Below are 25,373 nucleotides of genomic sequence, written 5' to 3' on the forward strand. Positions count from 1 at the left end.
TTTTTCCACACCCTGTGATTATAAAACCTTAGGAAATCAAAAATGGCTTCTTTTCACAGGCATGTTAGGAACTGGTGACGGTTTGGCTCTGTGTCCCCACTCAAGTCTTACATGGAATTATAATCTCCAGTGTTGGGGGAGAGACCAATGGGAGGGGATTTGATCATGGGGGCAGATTTCCTCTTACTGTTTTTGTGATAGTAAGTTCTCACAAAATCTGTCTGTTTAAAGGGGTGTAGTACTTCCCCCTTCACTCTCTCTCTCTCTCTCCTGCCAACATACAAATACTGTGCCTGATTATCTTCGCCTTCTGCCATGATTGTAAGTTTCCTTCTGTACAGCCTGTGGAACTGTGAGTCAACTAAACCTTTTTTCTCCATAAATTGCTCAGTCTCCAGTATGTCTTTACAGCAGTGTGAGAATGGACTAATACAGAAACTCAGTACCAAGAGTAGAGCACTGCTATAAAGATACCTGAAAAGGTAGAAACAACTTTGAAACTGGGTAAAGGGCAGAGGTTGAAACAGTTTGGAGGGCTCAGAAGAAGACAGAAAGATGTGGGAAAGTTTGGAATTTCCTAGAGACTTGTTGAATAGTTGTGACCAAAATGCTGACAGTGATATGGACAGTTAATTCCAGGCTGAGGAGGTCACACATGGAAATGAGGAACTTATTGGGAATAGGAGTAAAGGTCACTCTTGCTATGCTTTACCAAAGAGACTGGCAGCATTGTGCCCCTGCTCAAGAGATCCGTGGAACTCTGAATTTAAGAGAGATGATTTAGGGTATCTGCTGGAAGAAATCTCTAAGCAGCAAAGTGTTCAAGATGTGTCTTGGCTGCTTCTATAAATCTATGCTCGTTTGTATAAACAAATAAATGACCCAAAACTAGAACTTATATTTAAAAGGGAAGCAGAATATAAAAGTTTGGAAAATTTGCAGCCCAACCAATGTTGTAGAAAAGAAAAATCCATTTTCTGGGGAGGAATTCAAGGCTGCAGAAATTTGCATAAGTAAAGAAGAGCCAAATGTTAATAGCCAAGAGAATGGGAAAAATGCCTCCAGGGCATTTCAGAGACTTTTACAGCAGCCCCTCTCATCACATGCCTGGAGGCCTAAGAGGTTTGAGAAACACACTTGCTCATCCAAATCTGAAGGATGGACTTAAGAGACACAAAGAACTGTGGAAACAGGACTGTTAATGGCAGTCTTGCAAGATCAGGTACTGGTAGGCAGGCACACCTGGGGCAGTTACAGCAGGTAATTTCAGTAGGTAATTTATCTCATAGCATGCCAAGTCCTTCCCCCAGTTCCTCACTGGTTGAGTACTATGGGGTTACAATCTTCCCTAACTTTGCCTAAATTTCATTATCCCTCTATAAAGTCATACCCCAGTCTCCTTCCCTGCTTAAGTTTTGATTTCCCAATAACAAAACTTTCTTCCCTTTTACGTGCTGACCTCCCCCCTCCACCCCGACATCCTGTTCACTTATCGTGACTTTTCTAGGTGCATGAGTCATGCAGTTTTTCACATCCACAGGCTAGCTGACAGTACTCAGATTTATTATGCTTTGAAAACAAATCATTAAAAATGTTTTCTCACAGAGGAAAAAATGGTGTCATGGGCCAGGCCTAGGGCCCCCACTGCTCTATGCAGCCTCAGTACATGGCGCCCCACATCCCAGCCACTCCAGCTTCAGCTATGGCTAAACGGCACCAAGGTACAGCTTGGGCTGTTGCTTCAGAGGGTGCAAGCCCCAAGCCTTTGCAGCTTCCACGTGGTGTTGGGCCTGCGGGTAAGCAGAAGGCCAAAGTTGAGGTGTGGGAACCTTCACCTAGATTTCAGAGAATATGAAAATGTCTGGATGTCCAGGCATAAGTCTGCTGTAGGGGGCAGAGCCCTCATGAAGAGCCTCTACTAGGGCAGTGCAGAGGAGAAATATGGGGTTGAAGCACCCCCCAGAGTCCCCACTTGGGCACTGTCTGGTGGAACTGTGGGAAGAAGGCCACTGCCCTTCAGACCCCAGAATGGTAGATCCACCAACAGCATGCACTGTACACCTGGAAAAGCTGCAGCCTGTGAAAGCAGCTGCAGGGGCTGTACCCTCCAGAGCCACAGGGGTGGAGCCGCTCAAGGCCTTGGAAGTCCACCTCTTGTGTCAGTGTGCCCTGGATGTGAGACATGGAATCAAAGGAGATTATTTTGGAGCTTTAAGATTTAATGACTGCCCTGCTGGGTCTCAGACCTGCATGGGGACTGTAGCCCCTTTGTTTTGGTCAATTTCTCCCTTTTGGAATGGAAGCACTTACTCAATGCCTGTACCCCACATTGTATCTTGGAAGTAGCTAACTTATTTTTTTATTTTACAGGCCCATAGACAGAAGGGATTTGCTTTGTCTCAGATGAGACTCTGGCCTTAGACTTTTGAGTTAGTGCTGGAATGAGTTAAGACTCATGGGAATGTGAAAAGGACATGAGATTTGGGAGGGGACAGGGCAAAATGATGTGGTTTGATTCTGTGTCCTGACCCAAATCTCATGTTAAACTGTAATCTCCAATGTTGGGAGAGGTAACCATTGGGAAGTGACTGGATCATGGGCAGATCTCCTTCTTGCTGTTCTCAAGAGAGTGAGCAAGTTCTCTTGAGGTCTGGTGGTTTAAAAGTGTATAGCACTTCCCACTTTGCTCTCTCTCTCCTGCTTTGCCATGTGCAGATGTGCCTGCTTTCCCTTCACTTCCACCATGATTGTAAGTTTCCTGAGACTCCCCTAGCCATGCCTCCTGTGTAGCCTGCAGAACTTTAAGTCAATTAAACCTCTTTTCTCCATGAATTATCCAGTCTCAAGTATGTCTTTATAGCAGTGTGAGAATGGACTAATACAGAAATTCATGCCCATTCAGAAGAAAAAAGAGGCCATCATGACCAAAAAATTCCTTACAAAGAAATTATAAACTTGTCCTAGACACCTGGACACAAGCAGAAATGCCAAACCAATAGGAAGTATTCAGGTAACTATCAGTGCCAGGGTGGGAAACCCTCAGAGACCTGGGAAATGGGAAAGCAATCAGCCCCCAAATCACACAGTACATTACAACCAGATGAAACAAGAAGCTCTTTCAAGCTGTTGTTGGTGTCTTTGCCTTAAAAGATGGCCTTCTAACTGCAATCACCACAGCCAAATCACTTTACTCTATTCTTCTAAAAGGTTCCAAGTAACCTGAGCTCCTGAAATAAAAGGTCTGTCACCTGGTCCTTACTCATAAAAATTGTGATACTATACAATGTCTCTGACACCCTGCCAGGATACCCCAAGCCTTGGGGAAGCCCATCTTGACTGCCTGGTCTTCACAGGCACCTCCACTATCAGCCACTTTCTAGACCTGTTTTGTTTCCTTCAAAGCACGGATCATCATCTGTACGTGCCCACTAGAACATAAGTGCTGTGAAAACATGGGCCTCATCAGGTTCACTCCTCTATCCCCAGTGTCTACAACACAACCAGGCAAATTATAAGCATTCATGACCTCTTGTTGAAAGAAAGACAGAAGGGAATGAGTGGCTCAAAGGGAATTATGTCTTTACAACAACTCTGAGCATGTTTTCAATGCATAAGTCAATACACAATGTCTACAGTAATCCTGGAAATCATCATTGTTACACTAAGGGCTCCTCACCTTCTCTCCATCCTCATGAGGAAAAATTTCTTTCCATGCATGTTCTCCACAGAATGCTTAAAAGATGGAGTAACAGGCAACTCCCTCATTGGTTCTCAGCCCAAAGTACATATTTAAAATAATAAAATAGATTATCTTAGAAAAAGAGTAATGGTAGGCATCTGTAGCTTTTATTAACTTAATCGTATGAAAAACAGAGAGAGAGAGAGAGAGAAACACTGATGAAAGCCAAAGCCTACATCTGCATTAAAGATTAACATTTTATTTTTAAATTTAATGACTAATGACTTCTACTTCATGCTCTTTTTTCTCAGTGGGACTCTTCTCCAGACCACATATACTTACTTTTAATCTCTCTTGGGAAAGGAGACATAGAAAATAATAGGATCATACTGGTTTAAGAGAAGGAAAGCTTATGTCCTGAAGAAATACAGGATTTTCTCTCCCACTTAGTTACAAGCCTGATCAAAAGCTCAAACCACCTCAGAGGTCATAAGGTTACCTTAGACAGTGGGTAATGGATGTATTCTGCTCCACATCAACAGAAAGGTCAAGAAAATCTTCATCTTTGCTACTAACCTGAAACAAAAAAAAGGAAAAAATATATTAGGCATGAAATATGTAGTAGATAAAACTTCGAACATGTATAGGTAACCATCGACTGCAATAAAAACCATAACTGCAGTTAAAGTCCTGCATGGACATGTATACTCACTGGCACCAAGTTACCTCAAAAACAACCCAATCTAGAGAAAATCCCAAATTCTCAATTTAACCTCCTCCCTATCCCAGTTTTGACTCACAGCTTTTAATAATTAAAACTCAACCAGATTTCTCTTCCTCTCCATTCATTTCTCCCATTGTTTCAAAGTAGATAGTATTAAATATCCATATAGCCCAGATTGCAGAGTGATAAAAATGGAAATGGAGAAAGGACAAGAGACTTACAAAACCTACCACCCAGATGAACATCCCTTGTTGAGTTGTTTCCACTTTTTGCCTGTCCCTTGAAATCACTCCCTTTCTCCCTTGCCCCATCATTCAAACCGTGGGGGGGCCAGGGAGTCTGACAGGCAAGGGCTGGAGTCGCACTGACCACACATAAAGCTGTCCTTTGGCCAGGAAGTGGTCATCACATGCAGAGCGCTGTGCTGTCCATGACAACGACCAGACCTGTCTGGTCTGAAGCCTGGGCACACACAGGCCCGCCATACTGTGGACGGCTCTCAGCCAAGCTGGTTCAGTGGCCCCAGCTGTCTCTCCGCTTTCAACAGCTTACTCCTCACTAATTCTGGATCTCATATATCTCAAGGCTCACTGGATAAGTGCTTACTTTCCACTAATTCACCAACAACCCTGGGGTTTTACTGTCTTGCTCCCGGAGTAGCAGGAACAGTTGGCAACAACCTTCAGGTGCTCAGTCAATTGGCAGTAAAATGAAAACAACATTCCTTTAAAAGTGTGACAACTACCCTATGACCCAAAATTCCATAAATTACCTGAAGAAATATTCAGAGATGTGGATACACTCTTTTATACTTTTAGAAGTACACACAGGGGCTGGGCATGGTGGCTCATGCCTGTAATCCCAGCACTTTGAGAGGCTGAGGTGGGTGGATCACTTGAGGTGAGGAGTTTGAGACCACCCTGGCCAACATGATGAAACCCCATCTCTACTAAAACCACAAAAAATTAGCCAGGTGTGGTGGCACGCACCTGTAATCCCAGCCACTAGGGAGGATGAAGCAGAATTGCTTGAACCTGTGAGGTGGAGGTTGCAGTGAGCTGAGATCATACTACTGCACTCCAGCCTGGATGACAGAGCGAGATTCTGTCTCAAAAAAAAAAAAAAAAAAAAAAAAGACGTACACACGGGAATGGATACTGAGACACAAGAATGGGTATCGCCCAGATGCATGTCCTGTCTCTGCCATTTATAAAGTCAATGGCTTCAGGCCAGATATTCAGCCTCTGTTTCCTCGTCTGTAAAGTGAGGACAGCAAGAGTGTCTATCTCATAATGCTGATGAAAGGAGGAAATAAGATAATACATATAAAGTGCTTCAAAAAGTAAGGACTCAATAAATTACAAAGGGGTAAAAAATTTTAAGTGGCCTAAACTGGTCAAAAAGTTGGAAATGGCTTTCTCTATATTGTGGTTATCATACTAAACGAAAAAGTAGGTTACAGGCTGGGCGCGGTGGCTCACGCCTGTAATCCCAGCACTTTGGGAGGCCGAGGTGGGAGGATCACGAGGTCAAGAGATCAAGACCATCCTGGCCAACATGGTGAAACCCCATCTCTACTAAAAATACAAAAAAAAAAATTAGCTGGGCGTGGTGGCACACGCCTGTAGTCCCAGCTACTGGGGAGGCTGAGGCAGGAGAACTGCTTGAACCTGGGAGGCGGAGGTTGCATGGAGCTGAGGTCATGCCACTGCACTCCAGCCTGGCGTCTGGTGATGGAGTGAGACTATCTCAAAAAAAAAAAAAAGTAGGTTACACAACTATATTTAAGTTAATTCAAATTTTGTATTAAAAAGGCATCTTTATACTTATACACACACATCACCTCCCTTGGCATTCTCTACCATCCTGTTTTAATTTTTTAATGACATTAATTTTAATGGTGAGCCCCAAATCCTCACCATTGCTTCTATTGGCTTCTTTGTCATATGGCTTCACAGATACTCTCATCGAGAGGTGACTATGTTTTGCCACCCTAGATTCTGAGTGTGACCACGTGACTTGCCTTGGCCAGTGGGATGCTAGAAGGCAGGTTACCAGCAGAGGCCAGAACAAGCATTTGTAAAACTGCTCTCTTGCATCGCTGTAAGAAGGATAAGCCCAGGTTAGCCTGCTATTCCCAGGAAGAGGAGAGATCCATGGAGGAGAGCTGTGCTAAGGTATTCCAGCCAAGCCCAATCTAAAGTAAAACCCCTCGTGATCTTGCAGACACATGAGTAGGCCTGCTGAACTATAAACACACGAGTTTAGCAGAGTCCAGCCTAGACCAGTTGACCCCTAGCCAACCCACCGCTGCATGAGTTATAATAATAAATGATAGTTTAAGGCTTGGAGTTTTGATTTAGATAGATAACTGACACGACCAATGGATACAGATAACTGATAGAACCACTAATCCTTTTATAGGTTTTATTTCTGTATGTTTACTGTCTGTCTCCACCTTACTAAAATGAAAGTTCCAAAGACTGGCTTCCATAGTAACTAAGATCCTAGCACACCAATACTCCTTCAGAAAACTAGAAACCTCTCCAGATAACTATAAACTCACATAACCAAAAACTAAAAGCAGCTAACTGAAGGCACTGGAGAGTAAACACAAAAAAGCACATGGGAGTCCACACTTGGAGGAGGAGAGCTGTACAGAATGAGTTCATGGTTTCATGGCGTTTGGCTGGGGGTGTTCAGGTGGAAATACAGTCTTGCTGGTCTGCAAGCCAGAAGATTAAATCTGGGAAACCATGTCCACTGGAAAGAAGGACAAGTGTCTGAGAGGGTATCTCCAACTCTGCCTACATCTGGCTGACGCCTGAACCACTCATGCATGGAATATACACAAAGCGACTTGCCTATTAACAAAATGGCTGCCACCAAAGATTCAAGCTGTCACCCAAGAAACATAGTGTATAGTTTGGGTCCAACCAAGATAAGTGCCTGTTAAATCTAAAGAAACTCAATATGTATTAAAGAAAAATAACAGAATCCAGAGTCTCTGCCGCTTAACATTGTCAATGTTCTAAATAAGATCCAAAGTTACAATATGTGACAAATGTCTTACCTAAGACATTCTTAAAAGAAAATAAACTGAGACCAATTGTGGGATGACCCAGATGTTGGAATTAGCAGACAAGGATTTTAAAGAGGCCATTATAACTATCATCAGTAAAATAAAACATATTCACAACGCATCAAAAAATATGAAATCCCAGTAGAGAAACAGAAACAATAAAAAAGAATCAAATAGAAATTCTGGAACTGAAAAACACAATGCATTGAATGAATTTAACAGCAAAGTGGAGATGACAGAGGAAAGAACGAACAAGTGAATCTGAAGACAGATCAATGGAAATTATCCAATGAGGACTAAAGAAAAAAGACTGAAGTAAAAATTAACAGATCCTCAAGACTCTTTTAGATAATACTGTACATATAATCAGAGTCCCAGAAAGGGAGGAAAGGGAGAATAGGGCAGTAGAACTATTAGAGAAAATAATGGCTGAATTTTCCTAAATTTCATGAAAGACATCCATTAATAGATTCAAGATACTCAACTAACACCAAGCAGGGTAAATACAAAGAAGGTCAGACAAGGTGCCTCACAGGCAAACTGTTGAAAACCAAAAATAAAAAGCAAAGCTGAAACTTCTAGACCAAAAAAAAAATAAATGAAAAATAAATAAAAGATATATTAGATTACAAGAGGATGATTCAATTGGTGGCTGACCTCTCATCAGAAACTATGGAGGCCAGAAGACAGTGAAACATCTTTCACGTGCTAAAAGAAAAAAAATTATCATCCTGGAATTCTTATATGCCATAACTAGATCATTCAAGAATGAAGACAAATGAAGAGAATTCATTGATATAACAGGCTTGCATCACAAGAAAGTTTAAAGGAAATTCAAGCCAAAGAGAAATGACACCAGTTTGAAATCCAGATCTTTAAGAATAAAATGCATAAACAATGATAAATATTTATGCAAATATAAAACCTTTTTTTCCTCTTAATTTTTATATAATATTCATACCTCTTTAAAGGAAAAAGTATAACACTATCCTGTGGGGTTTTATATTCAACATAAATATAATAGATATAACAACTACAGCATAAAGAACAAGGTAGGGTAGGAGCAGAGGGAATATGCATCTACATATTTATACGCATTCTCTATTTTATGTGAAATAGTACCCTTATCATGTGTAAGGATACTGTGAAAAGTGAAGAATATCTATCGTAATCTCTAGCAAAATCACTAGAAAGACACATAGGCAGGCAGAAATGTACTCAGAAAAGATCAAGAGGAAAATTAAAATGGAATAATAAAAATACATATATTCAGATGATTCAAAAAATTTCTGAAACACAAGAGGAACAGAAGAACAACAACAAAAAAAAATAGAGGAAATAAATAGAAAACAAATAAAATGGCAGCCCCAAACCCAACTGTATAAATAATACCATAAACATTAATGGACTAATAATTACAAATAGGAGACAAAGATTGAAGGGAACATTTTTTTTTTAAAGGCAAGACCAATTTGTATGCCATCCACATAAACTTTTTATGTAAAGACTCAAGTTGAAAGTAAATGGTTGGAAAATGGCATACTATGCAAAAAGTTGGCATGAGTTTGCAGAGGGCTAATAACAGATAAAATAGATCTTAAGACAAAATTATTAAGAAAAATAAAAGAGGACGTTTCCTAATGATAAGAATGTCAACTCATCAGAAAAACACAACGATCAAATATGGAGTGCCCCCATCATAGACAGAGCCTCAAAAATACATGAAGCTGGAACGCTATTTCACTGATAAAAGGGAATGAACTTCTGATACATGCTATACCACCAACAAACCTCAAAAACATTATGTAAGTGAAGGAAGTCAGACATAAAAGACCACATGTTATATGATTCCATTTACATGAAACATCCAGAAAAGGGAAATCTCTAAAGACAAAAAGCAGATTAGCAGTGACCTCAAACTGGGAACTGGAATTAACTGCCAGATATGAGGGATCTCACTGATGTGATGAAAATTTTCTAAAACTAGGTTACAGTGCTGGTTGCACAACTCAGCAAATTACTTTTAAAAAAATCACTAAATCGACAGATTTTATAGCATGTAAATTACACCTCACCAAAGTTGTTTTTGAAAAGTCAAAAAATTCATAAAACAAAAATGGACAGAAATTAAAAGGAAAAATAGAACAATCCCACAAAAATATTTTAACACTCCAGAAACTGGTAGAAAAGCTAGTGGGGGAAAAGTCAACAAAGAAATAAAGGATCTGAATAACTTTATCAAGCAACCTACCCGCTAACAATTATAGAATGTTACACCCAACAACTGCCAAATATTCTTTTCAATTCAGTAGTTCTCAACAGGGGAAATTTGGTTTCCAGGGGACATCTGACAATGTCTGGAAACATTTTTCAATGCTGTAGCTTGGGAGATGCTACTAACATCTAGCCCGTAGAAGCCAGAGATGCTGCTTAACATCCTATAATGCACAGGGCTGTCCCCAACAACAAAGAATTATCTGATCCAAAATGTTAATAGTTCTGACACTGAGAGATCCTGTTTTCTTTTTCTTTTTTTTTTTTTTGAGAGGGAGTCTTGCTCTGTCACCCAGGCTGGAGTACAGTGGTCCCATCTAGGCTCACTGCAACCTCTGCCTCCTGGGTTCAAGTGAGTCTCATGCCTCAGCCTCCCAAGTAACTGAGATTACAGGTGTGTGCCACCATGTTTGGCTAATTTTTGTATTTTTAGTAGACACAATGTTTCACCATGTTGGCCAGACTGGTCTCAAACTCCCAACCTCAGGTGTTCTGCCCGCCTTAGCCTCCCAAAGTGCTGCCTGGCCTAGAGATCCTGTTTTCAAGGGCAGATGGTACACTTACCAGGATAGACCAATAATTCCAAATGTTCGGAAATTAAACAGCATACTTCTAAATTAATGTATGGATCAAATAAAAAAGATCACAGGAAAAATTAGAAAATATTTTGAACTGATGCCAAAGAAAACATAACATCAAAATTTGTAGCATGCAGCTAAACCAGTGCTTAAAGGGAAATTTATAGCTTTACATCTGCATATTGGTAAACAAAAGACCATTTTTCTACTTTAACTGCTATATCCTTAGTACCTAAAATAATTTCCAGCATTGAATAGCAAATAAATATTTACTAAATAAATAATAACTGAACAGAAGACTGAACAAATGGAAAGACATCTAAATGACAACAGTGGCATCTGAGTGGTAGAATTATGATTTTTTTATTCATTTCTGTTTCTAATTTTTAAAAATAACCCACAGTATGTTCCTTAATTAGCAGAACCTTTTCCTTAACCTAAATGGCCCTTCTCTGAAATAAGAGGATTACAGCCAACTGAAACCATAAATAAATTAGATAGCCAGGATCTCATTCTACTTAAGCTCTTATACAAAGAAGGGAATAAAAACAAAAACATTTTGTCCTGTTGGATGCAAATCTTTTTCTCAACTTCATGGTTTTGGAGAGAGGGAGAAACAGGACAAATGTAATTCATTAACTGAAGAAAGTTACTGTACCTTTCTCAATTCCAAATGCAAACTGCTACTAGAATTAGAGTGCGTGAAAGCACTGCTCAGAGGAATCAATCCTGTGGGGGATATCAAACATGGCGCTAAACCTTTCCATTTGGATTTTTCTTTCTCCTTCCCCTAGACTGACATCGTCAAAAGCAATTAATGATCAAATAACGTTTTTGGAGGGGGGTGGAGAGGAAGGGTGTTGATTTGGGGGTTCTGTGGGGTGTTTTTTGTTGTTGTTGGGTTTTTTTTTTTCCCTTCTCTCTCTTCTAAGAAAGCTGCCAGAAAAGAAAACCATTTTCTTCCCACACACAAGGATCTCATTCTGGTCTAACTGAAAATACAGCTTGTCTCCAAGGAAACATCTATCACTAAGAGACTCCAATACTCCTAGCAAGTGCAAGCTATATCTTATTCTCTTTTTTTCTCCCTCAATTTTCAGCATGGAGGTCTCCCACGAACTCTAGTTTTAAAAGCATAGAAGAGACCTCACTTAATCTTCTTTTTAAAGTAATTAACTACAAATCAATTAATGAAATAGATTACTATACAGGGTATATATATAAATCATGAGCTTTGCTAAATTCTTAAGTAATTAAAATCATATTCAGTCTGGGCGCAGTAGTGGTTCACACCTGTAATCCCAGTGCTTTGGAGGGCCAAGGTGGGAGGATCACTTGAGGCCAGGAGTTCAAGACCAGCCTGGGCAACATAGTAAGGCCCAGGCTCTACAAAAAATTTTAGACTGGGCACAGTGGCTCATGCCTGTAATCCCAACACTTTGGGAGGCCAAGGTGGGCAGGTCACCTGAGGTCGGGAGTTTGAGACCAACCAGGCCAACATGGTGAAACCCCGACTCTACTAAAAAACACAAAAATCAACCGGGTATGGTGGCAGATGCCTGTAATCCCAGCTACTCGGGAGGCTGAGGCAGTAGAAGTGCTTGAACCCGGGAGCCTGAAGTTGCCATGAGTGGAGATCACACCACTACACTCCAGCCTGGGTGACAGAACAAGACTCCATCTCAAAAAAAAAAAATTTACTGAAAGTCAGGCACCGAGGTGTGTACCACTGCATTCAGGGTAACAGAGGGAGACCCTGACTCTAAATAAATAAATAGATAAAGTCAGCTGCTAAATCTCCATATTCCTTTCTTGGGCTTAGTAGAAAAGGTGATGAGGCGACAGTTCTGCACTGTTCAATCATGAACTGAAAATGTGCTGGCTTAAAAAGGTACCAATGGTGGGCTTGGGAAAAGTGCAACTATAGCCAATTTGAATGAATCTCTGGGACTCAGAATCTCCACTAAGTATGACACCTCCCTCCATCACCCAGCCCTACTCCTGTCTGTGAAGGCCTCAGAAGCTCTATTGGATCAATCTGAACCTCTGCAAACAAAGCAATGAGTAGCTGTAAAATTGGTACTTGTTAAAGCAGTTTTTAAAACAACCTTTTGGCTCCAGTAACAGATATAAACGTGTTAAAGCCATTGAGAAGCACAGAAAAAAAAAAAAACAGATTTGTAGAGCAAAAGCTCAGCTTAAATGGAGAGAGAGAAATTAAAATAAACAACAGCAAAATTAAGTTCCAACTGGCCTAACGTATCTTATGACCCAAACAAAAGAATAACCAAGGGAGCATGTAAGGCTAGAGTGGAATATCCCCAAGCCTCAATTCTGAAGTACCTTTATCAAGGTTATCTGGAAAAGTCAGCAATGAATTACCCCTTAAAATAGTGTCTCCAAGTCTATTGCAGAATAAAACTGTTTGTCTCCATAAATCTCTCAGTTGACATTTGTGCTGCAATCATAAGGAACATTTACAAAGGGTGAGACCCAGGGGGAAAAAAAATCATTGTTTTCTGAAAGCATGAAGGCTGACAAAAAAGTTTTCCAGGAAGGAACTAGCAGTTGGGGCAGCGACAATGGCAAGGTGACCCCAGGGGCTAATTTGCTGCTCAGGATCTAGTGCCATTTAATCCCACAGTAAGACTTCATAAACAAGGGTCTTGGCAATTCTGACTGAAGCACCATCTAAAGGCTGTCTGCCCTAGGCAGAGGATATTACTCAAAAGAGGCTCCCCTTTTCTCATCCTGTGAAGGAAACCTTTCCCAATAGGTCTTCTTGCACACTAAGTTCTCAACACTTTACAATAACAGAAAAAGCCTGCAGGCTATGTGTTTTCTTAGAAAGTACAGGGCTTTCTAACAATTAGACCTTTCTAAAAATGGAATGCAACACCTCTTGAGTTCCCTGCCTCTGGATGGGGTCCATCAGATGCTGTTGACCAACTGGCTAGGATATCAGAGAAGGGCCTCAGCACTGGTAGAGAAAAAAGATTAAATGACTGCTAGGATCCCATCCAGTTGAATGATCTAAGAAAATGGAGGTGATTATCCAAGTAACTCCAGAGAAAAAATACTCTTGCCTCAAACCATCTCATCATTTCGGGAGGAAAAAAAGTAGCTTTCTCAGATTGCCCCATTTTCCAGAAAGATATACCCACACACTTGCATTTACTTCTACAAGGCAAGTATAAACAGCTGGAATCCCATTAGAACAAATACTACAGTACCATCCAAAATTTTCAATGGAATTTTTGGGCACTGGATTCCCACTCGTGATATCCCTCCAGGAAATTAACAAGCTAGGTAAAAGTTTTTATAATATAAATACTTGAAAATGCAATATTTGCATTTATTGGGGTCAGCTGACCTGTTCATAGATGGAAAAAAAAAAAACTACAGATGTGTCTGAGCCTATCATCTGAATCTTCCTGAAAATCCACAGAGTAAAGATGGATTTAGCAACAGTGTTACTGTAGAGTCTGGTGCAGGTTTTCTGGCTGCAGATGTAGGAACTGAAGCCCCCTTGTTCTGGTTCCCATATCATAAACTCACGAGTACTCTGTTCTTCTTTACGGCATCTTGCAATTATAATTACATAACTAATTATTCATTTTGTCATTAAAGTTTGTCTCCATGCTGGAAGTTCCAGAAAGCCAGGGCTCTCACTGTACCCTCGGTGCCTCAGGCTTTTACATAGCAAATGTGGAAAAAAAAAACAACAACCCACATATTTATTGAATAAAAGAATACTGCCCAGAGCCAATAGATTAGCAAAAGTGAAGATATCTGAGACTAGCAGGGATAGATGATGTAGAGAAATGAAAGCCTCATACACTGAGTGTGTAAAGTGGTATAACCATTTTGAGACTTCGACGCTTTCTAATAATGTTAATGATAAGCATACCATATGACCTAACAAATTTACTTGATGTGCATATCCTAGAGAAACTGAGTTTATGTGCACTAGAGTATATGTATTAAAATGTTAATAGTGTCATTGTTCATATTGTCCCAAATTGGTAACAGCCAAATATCCATCAACAGCAAATGAATTAGTAAACTGTGGCATATTCATGCAATAGAATGCCATACAGGAATAAAAATGAATAAACTAAATCATCACACAGCAACACAAATGAATCTCACAAGGGATACTGAGCAAAAGGCAAAACACAAAAAGATACATATTTACGATTCCATTCATACAACTATCAAAAACAGGCCAAACTGAACTAAATATTTCAGATATGCAAAAATAGGTCATCAGTTCTAGCAAACATTCAAAGAACAAGTAGATAAAAACTTATAGAAGCTCTTCCAAAGAAAAGCGAGAACTAATTTTACAAGAATGTTGATAGCAAAACCAGACAGTAGAGAAAGGAAAAGTTCAAGCCAATCTCAGTAATATACATAGAGGCAAAAAATTCAAAACAAAATTTTAGATCTCACAATCCAGCAATGTATATAAAAGATTAAGTCCCAATTCAGTTTATTACAAAAATACAAAGTGGAGGCAACATTAGAAACTCAATGTGGCTGGGTGTTGACTCATGCCTGTAATCCTAGCATTTTGGGAGGCTGAGGCGGGTGGATCACCTGAGGTCAGGTGTTCGAGACCAGTCAGGCCAACATGGTGAAACCCTGTCTTTACTAACAATATAAAACTTAGCCAGGTGTGGTGGTGCATGTCTATAATCCCAGCTACTCCAGAGGCTGAGACAAGAGAATCGCTTGAACCTGGGAGGCAGAAGTTGCAGTGAGCCAAGATTGCACCACTGCACTCTAGCCTGGATAACAGAGTGAGACTCCATCAAAAAAAAAAAAAAGAAAGAAAGAAAGAAGTAAAGGAAAAAAAAACCTCTATTAATGTAACTAACTTACCACCACTTTAGATACAATTTGGCATTACCTAGGAAATCTGAAGATGTACATGCCCTACGGCCAGCAATTGTGCTTCCAAAAGGATACCCCAGACAGCATTTTGCCCACGTGGCCTATGGTTTGTAGCAGCATTGTCTACAAACCAAAAACTAGAAACACCATAGAAGAACAGAAAAACAAACTGCAGTATATTCCTACAATGCTATACTACAAAATGATAACAATGAAGGAACCATGCTACAAAGAAATAGCCAATTCTCAAAAATATGAATGTAACCTTTAATGATAATAGCAAGTTTAGAAGAATACATGTATATGATTTCATCTATATAAAAGCCATGAGCATGCAGAACTGAGTAAATGTCTAGAAATACACATGGATGTGTGTGTAAAACTACAAAGAAAAAATTGTATTAACACACAAAATGGAAGACAGTGGTTACCTCTGGGGCAAAGGAAGAGATTGAGAGGAAAATTAAATTGCAAAGAAGTACACAAAGGGTTTCAAAGTTATTGATAATGTTCCATTTTTTACAGGGTGTTGGGCATATGGATTTTTTAAATTATTCTTTATACACACACATATACTGCTTATAAAAATGATATATTTCCTAATTTAAAAAATAATTTCAGGATTTACCAGTCTAGACCAAGATTAACTATGAATCATTCCTCAATTCTAGCTCATGAAATACAGCAAAACATTTTCCCATAACATATAGTTTTCTTCTTCAAGAAACATGACAAACATTTTCATTTATTTATTCACCCAACTATTTATTGAGTAATTATTACATGCCAAATACTCTTTGGGCACCAGAGAGAAAAGCAAAACCGACACTATCCCTTCCTCATCAATCTTACAGTTTAGTAAGAAAGATAGATTCTGCATAAAAAATACATATAGATAAATATATAAATACAAGAAAGTACTATCACAGAAAAGTAGAGTATCGTAAGATTATATATACAAGGAGACTTCATTAAGTTGGAAGTTCAGAGAAGGCCTTTCTCAGGATTTAACACAAGTTGAAACCTGAAGAGGATTCAGTTAAGCGAAAGGGGCAAGTGGCGTGCATTCTAGACAGAAAGTAGCATGTGCAAAGGGCCTGAAGCAGGAAGGGGTTTGAAAGGCTTGAGAAGTTGGCTAAAGCTAGAGTAAGAAACAGAATAGCAAAGATGACCCTGCAGAGACAGACAGAGTGAGATTACATAAGAATTTGTAGGCAGTGGTATTTTCAATGAGACTGCAGGCCACTATTATACTTTAGGCAGGAGAGTAACATGGAGGAAGGCCAGAGGAAAAAAACAGAGAATCCAGTAGGAGTTACTACAGTAGTTTAGTTGAGACTGCCAGCCAAGAGTTGATGGGTGCCTGAGCCAGGATAGGAGCAGCAGGGAGGAAGAAAACTATATTAAGGGAGATAGAGCAGACAGGGAGTGGCAACAGAATAGATGTAAGAGGTGGGGTAAGGATGGTGCCAAGGAGTATACCATTATTAAATGAAAAAGACTGAAAATCTGTCAACTGTCATATTTACAATATAGCCCTAATTTTGATGTTTAAAAGTATACAAAGTTATTCTGAAAATAAACTGAATATCAATAAGAATAAAAAACTATAATGGATTAAAACACATGAAATATGTTAAAATTCATGTGCTCATCATAAAATGGTAACACAAAAGACAGAGAGGGAGATAAAGTATATTAGACACTAACACTGTTGGAAAGTGGGAAAAAAATGCAGTAAGTCAAGGATACATGTTGTAATCTCTACAATAACCTCTAAATGAATTTGGAAATGCAATAAAATAGATGCCAAAAAAATGAAAAATATTTCATTGATCCAAAAGAAGAGAGAAAAATGAATATAAAATAGATAGATTAACTAAAAACAAAGAGTAGGGGCCGGGCACAATGGTTCACACCTATAATCCCAGCACTTTGGGAGGCTGAGGCAGAAAGATCACCTAAGGTCAGGAGTTCAAAACCAGCTTGACCAATAAGGTGAAACCCCGTCTCTATTAAAAATACAAAAATTAGCCAGGTGTGGTAGAAGGCAGCTGTAATCCCAGCTACTTGGGAGGCTAAGGCAGGAGAATCACTTGAACCCAGGAGGCAGAGGTTGCAGTGAGCCAAGATTGAGCCACTGCACTTCAGCCTGGGTGACATAATTAGACTCCGTCTCAAAAATCAAATAAAATAAAAACAAAGAGTAGGGTGGTAGAAACATACTGCCATTATATTGTACATGTTAAACTACACCACAAGGATGTTTCCAGAATATGGGAAATGCTATAGGACAAACACTCTGATTTCTTCAAAAAATAAATCGCAAGGAAAAAAGGGTGGGGGTGGAGAGGAGGATGAGGATTGGCCAAAGTGTTAACAATCACTGATCCTGAATAATACACACAGGGGATATACCATACTACTGCCTCTACTTTTGTAGTCATGTGTATTTTACTGGAATATAAAGTAGAAAGGAACAGAGGGAAAACAGGAGGGAGAGAAGAAGAGAGAGCAATACAGAGACAGCGGCAGGGAGGGAAGGTCTCTGGATACTTACTGGCATACTTATGTGCAGAAAATGTTTTGACAGGGTATATTTTTAAATGTTCAAGTGGTTATCTCTGGGCTAATGTGATCACAATCTCTAGAATGTTACAAATTCATTGTCTCTGGGGTGGGAAGATTACTGGTAACCTTTAGTCTCTTTTTGTTTAGCTATGTTTACTAGTTGTGTCTACAATGAGTAAAACAGAATGCTTGACTCAAAAATTGTTTAAAAAGATGGAAGACAGACTGCCAAAACCCAAAAAAGCTTCTCCCCTAACATAGATGTTGATGTGTAACTCTACATTTCTTCAACATTTTTGGGTCACAGCTCACAATGGACTGAATGTCTGTGTCCTCCCAAAATTCATACATTGAAACCCTCATCTCTAATGTGGTGGTATTTGGAGATGAGCCTCTGGGAGGCAAACAGGTCATGAGGGTGGAGCCCTCATGATAGGATTTGTACCCTTATAAAAGGAGACCCAAGAGAGCTTGCTTCCTCTCTGTGTCGCCACCAAGTGAGGACACAGCCAGAAGGTGGCTGTCTGCAAGGCAGAAAGAAGGTCCTCACCAAGAACCCGAACCTGTTAGCACCTTCATCTGGGACTTCCAGCCTCCGGAACTGTGAGAAGTGAATTTCTGTTTAAGCAACCCATGATAGATTGTGTTACAGCAGACCAGACTAAGACACAGGCTCTTTGCAGAATCTGACAAAAGTTACTGCCTCTCCTTCCAGAAAAATGCACAATCCTATAGAATTTTTCATACAATGTCAAGAAACTCTGAGATCCCTAATGAACCACAGACTTTCTCTGTTGTCAGCAGTAGTTATAATAAATAATAATAATAGCTGGCATTTACTGCCTACTTGCCAGGTGCCAAGCATGGCTCTAGGTGTCAACTCATTTAATCCTCCCACCCACCCTCCAAGATGGGCACTCTCATCATCCTCATTTTATTGATGAGGAAAGTGAAGACAGAGAAGATTAATAATTTGCTCAGCATCCACTAGCTATTAAGTGGAAAAGCCAGCATATAAACTTGGACAGCCTGGCTCCAGGGCTCAGCTCTTAAGTAGCAAAATATGAGGCCACCCACAGGGTTGAAGTTAAACATGCCAAGCAAATATGACATCCTGAATCATGCTTTGGAGAACATGTCTTCAAATTCAATTAACATTAAGTACTTACCATGTGCCAGACCCATCCAAACACATAAGCTCATCCAACCCTCAAAAGAGTGCTGTAAGTAACTTGCCCCAAATACCCAGTTAACTGCTATAGAAACAGGAGTGTAGCCTGTCTTCTGACTTCAACATACCACAGCTAACTGCCTCTAAATTGGGGTGATGGCCTCATTCTACACCACACATGACCTCCCCATGACCAAATTGCAAGATAACTGGTTGATATACAATTCAATAGGTAAATCTGCAGACCCCAAAATTTGCCCATGGTGCAAAACAATTCAGCATTTGAGGAGATTTTCCTTCATTACTCAGCTTCAGCCTGCTGAGACATCTTGGATGGATACGTGCTTCCAAAAGTTTGCCCTTGAGTTTCATATGCATAAACAGGATCGTTTACATACACTGCAAATAACTGCTAAATGCTATAATACCGCATTGCAATCACATGCAACACAGCCTACGTGAATACGAACATGCGAGTTACATGAAAGCTCCCCTAGCACTTACAGTTTCACAGTTCAAGCATCGAGTTTCATTGGTGAGCGTTCCCTGAAAAATCTCATGGACCCAGGTGAGTTCTGGTTTATTATTTTCTGCAGGTTCGTTCATGTTGCCATTTTTTAATTTTCCGTTTTGTTTTTCCTGTTTCTTCTCCTCCTGCAGGATGTCCGCAATAGTGTTTAGCAAATAATTTAAAAATTCATGAGCATCCTGCTGCATGTAGTTATCAAAGAGATCTGGAAAGGAGAAGGTAGTTATTTCAGTCTCCGGTTCTTGAAAAGCAAATGGATCTACTCAAGTGTTACATGCCATACTTCAATTTTTTTTCTTTTTGAGACGGAGTCTCACTCTGTTGCCAGGCTGGAGTGCAGTGGCGCGATCTTGGATCACTGTAACCTCTGCCTCCCAGGTTCAAGTGATTCTCCTGCCTCAGCCTCTTGAGTAGCTGGGACTACAGGCACACACCACCACCTACAGCTAATTTTTGTTTTTGTTTTTGTTTTTTTTTTTGAGACGGAGTTTCGCTCTTGTTACCCAGGCTGGAGTGCAACGGCACGATCTCGGGTCACCGCAACCTCCGCCTCCTGGGTTCAGGCAATTCTCCTGCCTCAGCCTCCTGAGTAGCTAGGATTACAGGCACACGCCACTATGCCCAGCTAATTTTTTGTATTTTTAGTAGAGATGGGGTTTCACCATGTTGACCAGGATGGTCTCGATATCTTGACCTTGTGATCCGCCCACCTCAGCATCCCAAAGTGCTGGGATTACAGGCTTGAGCCACTGCGCCCGGCCTAATTTTTGTATTTTTAGTAGAGACAGGGTTTCACCATGTTGGCCAGGATGGTCTTGATCTCTTGACCTCATGATCCACCCACTTCGGCCTTTCAAAGTGCTGGGATTATAGGCTTGAGCCACTGTGCCCAGACCATACTTCAATTTTTATACTGAAAGGGTGGACAGGTATGGAATATAAATATACTCATCTCTACCAGGCAGCTTCAATGAGTAAGCTTCCAAATAATTTTTAAATTTATTTCCATTTTCTGCCACCCATCAAGAACAAATTTCCCATACCTCCCTGAAGTCATCACATTTATATAAAACTACCAAGTTTTATTTGTTCTACAAAAGAAAAGAAGTTACCAGACAAGTTCCCTGATAAAATATCAATTTTTAATATTATGTAACCACCAATGATCAATTAATTATTTATTGAGTAATTTATTCAGAGCAACTGGGGTCTCTTTTCAAAGATCATATTAAACCCTGGGCCAGCCTGGAAGCAGCTTAGATGAAACACAGATGGGAGATGAGGGATATGTGTGAGCAGGCATCTATCTGATAATGTTCTGAAACCAAATACAAATGATTCCAGAAGCCTACTGCTGCTCCCTGCCATAAGGACAAACAATCAAGAGATGAATGCAGCTGTGAACCTTCATTATTAATCATGTTCACAACTAGACAGAGTGCTCTGCTTCCTTCTCCACTCAAATTAATTTTTATTCTGATATGTATAAACTGTAACTTCAAAAGACAGCAATCAAGTTCAACAAGACTTTATAAAACAAATACCTGATTAACCAGGCACATCTGGTGGAGTAAGTGTGAATCTAAGATAAATAGCAATTGCTGTAACAAATACTTTTATAGTAAACTGCTCATACAAAACTTCTGGAATACACACCTAGTTTCTCCCAACAATCCTCTAAAAGCAGAAGATAGAAAAACGAGGAAAATTAGGACTTTTAAAAATCATATAAAGCAATCAATTTGACAGCCTTCAATTACCTTAGCCAAATGAAATTCAGAGGCATCATATTTAAAACAGCAGAGGCTCTGATTAGATAATAGGCACTTATTTTAATCACTTATGATAAGCTTTTAAGCCAGTACTATTTTATTCAATTATCACAATGAGTATCCCACTCGGAAGGCTGCCTTGGACACTTTTTCCTCTTACATGATCCTGCTCAGAATGGAGCAAATAAAAAGGTCATTCTAAACTGGGAGGATAAATGTGCATGTTTAAGCATGTTTCTAATCCAGTTTTGTTTTATGTCTAATGGGTAGAGAAGAAATGTTGTTTCTTAAAAAATAACACTGAGTAGTTGACCATGCTTATTTTCCCTTTTCAAAAAAATCCCAGCTCGTGCTTTTGAGAAGAGCTAGAACCGTCAATTCTCCTTATTTCAGAGCCTTAAACACATTATAATGCATACTACTCACCATTCTCTTTTCTCAGCCTTGAAATGAACTTCTTTGGTGGGATGACGCCAACCTTCTTCTTCTGCGTGGCAATGCTGTGGAAAAGGTCCGCCAGGCACGTCAGCAAGTTTTCCTTCTTCTTTTGCTGGGCCTTGTATGCCAACACATTCTCCCGGAACGGCCGGCAGAAGTACAACGCCTGAAGCACGGAGTTACAGTAGCATGTGTTTCCAAACTGCCAAAGAACAACAGGGATGGTTCAAGTCATCGCCTGGGGACAAGCCACCTCTGGAATAAGTGGTGAGGGTGAGCAGGTCCCTGCTCTATGAACTGGCCCAGCTGTCCCTATATTGGAGTCCAGCTCACCATATTAGAAAACTAGTTAACTACTCTAAACACCAGTGACCATCTGATCAAGAGAGAAGTGAAGAAAAATGCACATCATTCTGGTGCTTCTCTAGCCCATCAAAGTCTCTAAAATGATAATAAGCACTCTGCCTCAATAAAGAATCTAATGAGACCTGCTGGTGCTTAAAAAGAGAGAGAGAAAGAAAAAAAAATCTACATAATGTGGAGACCCAGGAAAACAGCTGGCTAAATAAAAGATGCACATTGTAACACATCAAAACTCCCACGACAGGGAAAATAAAAATATGAATCAAAGAGAAATGCAGTAATTAGGAACCACTTGCTTGGCTGAAACAGTCAAAGCTGAACGGGGGCTGGTTTTCCCTTCTCAGTATTCCAGTGCTCCTGCCCACTGGCTCAGACCACATTTCCTCACTTAACCCTGAGCAACGCAGGCAAAAAAAATGCCTCCTCATGTCACTCTCCCAGCTTCGCACCCTCTGGACTTCTACATGGCCCTTGATCTTGCTTCTGCCAAGGCAGCAATTGTGCCAATACAATACCACCTAAGTTCCTAGCCTGCAATCACACTAGGGCCCATCCAGTCACATTTTATACCTCTCACAAAGCATAGATACTGAGATGATGATTAAAGAGGAAAAAGGTCTCACTGATTTTCAACTGACTGCAAGACCACCTCTATAGAAGAATATAACTGAGACTATCACTTTAGAATTTGTTGTGTGCAATAAAATTTAAAGAAAAAAATTCTAAAGAAATAACTAACGAGATTAATAACACAGATTACAAAATGCTATGTAAGATTAAAATAGAACATGAACACCTTCTCAAAACTGGTTGTTGGCTTGTGTGTCGTTTACCCAAGAGCGAGACAGATGCTCTGCCATACTTAACATGACATTTCTATGTATGCTAAGATAGAAGGCTTCCTATTTTTATATTTTAATCTACTTTGACACAATTATGTAACAGGAGACAAACCTCTTTGTACAGAGAAGCTGGAACTTTCATAACTTACCATTCAAAGGGAACATAAATGAAGCTATTAATAAACACAGATCTCACAATCCTTACACAAACTAGGAAAGGGCCTTAATTCTTTTTTTTCTTTTCTCCACAATCTACATTTGTATTTTTCTTAGCCAGGGCAGAATTCCCATGCCTTGAATAACTCTCTTCACAGGGCTAAGCAGAGGCCTGTGCACGATGGCTAAAAAGTTTGTTTTAAAATTATAAGTCAGTATTTCACCAACACAATGCCCTATATTCCAGGACTTAGCTTTCCTCCTTCCATTCTTTTCTATCAGTATCTCACCTTTCCCAGACACCCTTCAGTAACACTTGGCCCCAATTCAGTGGACAACTCCTAGGAAGGGAAAGGAACTAACATTTACTGAGTGTCCACAGTGTGCCTCAGCTTCATGCCAGGGTTTTAAAGAGGAGCTCTCAGCTGGGCATGGTGGCTCATGCCTGTGATCCCAGCACTTTGGAAGGCTGAGGCGGGTAGATCACCAGGTCAGGAGATTGAGACCATCCTGGCTAACACGGTGAAACCCCATCTCTACTAAAAATACACAAAAAAATTAGCCAGGCGTGGTGGCACATGCCTATAGTCCAGCTACTCAGGAGGCTGAGGCAGGAGAATCACTTGAAGCCAGGAGGCAGAGGTTGTGGTGAGCCAAGATCACACCACTGCACTCCAGCCTGGGAGACAGAGTGAGACTCCGTCTCAAAATAAATAAATAAATAAATAAATAAATAGGAGCTCTCATTTACCCTTCACTATCACCCAAAGGGTAGAAACCATTATGATCCCCATCTGTAAGATGGGGAAATGGAGGCTCAGAGAGAGCAAGTAACTTGCCCGAGATCACACGAGCTAGGGAGTAGCACAGGCAGAATTCAAACCAAGTTCTGTATTACACTGAAGCCCATATTCTCATTCTATCACGGACAGTGTTTACTCTCAGAGAATATTTCCAGCTTTCCCAGGGGAGATTACTACTTACCACACCTGGGCGCTGACAGACTATGCTCAGTATAATTATTCAGAAAACCAGTTGTTTATAAGTTAATATTTGATGTCACTTAACACCTATATCCCAAAGGAAAAGGATCAGGTGAGGAAGAAAGCTCATGAGGGTGGAGGACATGCCGCCTCTAATGCCTTACTACTCCATTGTCATCAACCTACCAAGGAAGCAGAGCTGCTGGGTTCAGCCTTCTACAAGGAAGTTACTGCTGAGCACAAGAAAAATGAGGCCAGGAATTCTGAGATAAAATGGTCCCAGTTTTACCCCCACAGCCTGTCTAGCTGGTATATCACCAAGTCACACTGTTAAAGAAATATATTGGCAATGTGCTGGTAACATTTTTAAAACTCTGGTTGTACCAATGCATACTTAAACAAAGACTGGCTGAACAGTTCATCCAGACAACACAGAAAGAACATGTCAGAGCAGATTTGGGGCCTGGAACGATGGCTCACGCCTGTAATCCCCACACTTTGTCAGGCTGAGGCAGGTGGATCACCTGAGGTCTGGAGTTTGGGACCAGCCTGGCCAACATGGCAAAACCCCATCTCTACTAAAAATACAAAAAATTAGCAGGGCATGGTGGTGCATGCCTGTAATCCCAGCCACTCAGGAGGCTGAGGCAGGACAATCACTTGAACCTGGGAGGTAGAGGTTGCAGTGAGCCAAGATTGCCCCACTGCACTCCAGTCTGGGCAACAGAGCAAGACTCCATCTCAAAAAAAAAAAAGGCAGATTTGACTACAAAGACTAATGATATTATTATGAAAGTTATGTGTCCAAAGGAAATTCCTTAAAGGACAGGGACAAAAGTATAAATTTGACCCAAAATGCAATAATTAAATGTTTTTTGCTGGGACAACTCATACTTTCAAAAATAGGTTAAACTGGCCCTCCCCAACACTGGCATTCTACTAACTAAGGAGCATGACTAATCATTCAAAAATTGGTAACGATAAAAATGCACTTAAAGTGGAGTTGCTTCACATACTCTAAAACATTTGATGAAAATAATACATTTTACATACTTACATTGACCAATCCGAAATAGTGTTCATTGATTGGAAACTGCTCTGGGCCAATGTCTTTTTCCAGAGCAGAGGCATTGGTGCCCTAAAAGAGAAAAACAGCAAAGTTGTGTTGCATGTAAAACAGACAAGCAAGTAAAATCATACTTAAAAGAATCTACCATTGAGACAAGCATCCCCCCTGGTCAACAAGGTATTTGGTGATGTTGGTGCTGAAGGAAAAGGTGTCAGAAGTAAAGCAGATGAGTAGTTAATAATG

General features: G+C 40.2%; 1 protein-coding gene across 1 annotated transcript in view; it reads right to left on the bottom strand.

Moving 5' to 3' along the window:
* USP46 (ubiquitin specific peptidase 46) overlaps positions 1-25,373 on the bottom strand; it is a 67,315-nt gene that overhangs the window by 14,228 nt on the left and 27,714 nt on the right. The window contains exons 2-5 of the mRNA XM_021670369.2: positions 25,119-25,199; positions 21,706-21,919; positions 19,483-19,712; positions 4,179-4,255 (exon numbers count right to left, since the gene is read on the bottom strand). Of these exons, the coding sequence (XP_021526044.1) occupies positions 4,179-4,255; positions 19,483-19,712; positions 21,706-21,919; positions 25,119-25,199 (602 nt within the window). The remainder of the gene's footprint in view (positions 1-4,178; positions 4,256-19,482; positions 19,713-21,705; positions 21,920-25,118; positions 25,200-25,373) is intronic.

This window comes from Aotus nancymaae, unplaced genomic scaffold, assembly GCF_030222135.1.
Source record: "Aotus nancymaae isolate 86718 unplaced genomic scaffold, 86718_ANA_hifiasm-v0.15.2.pri h1tg000006l, whole genome shotgun sequence".
Taxonomy (NCBI): domain Eukaryota; kingdom Metazoa; phylum Chordata; class Mammalia; order Primates; family Aotidae; genus Aotus; species Aotus nancymaae.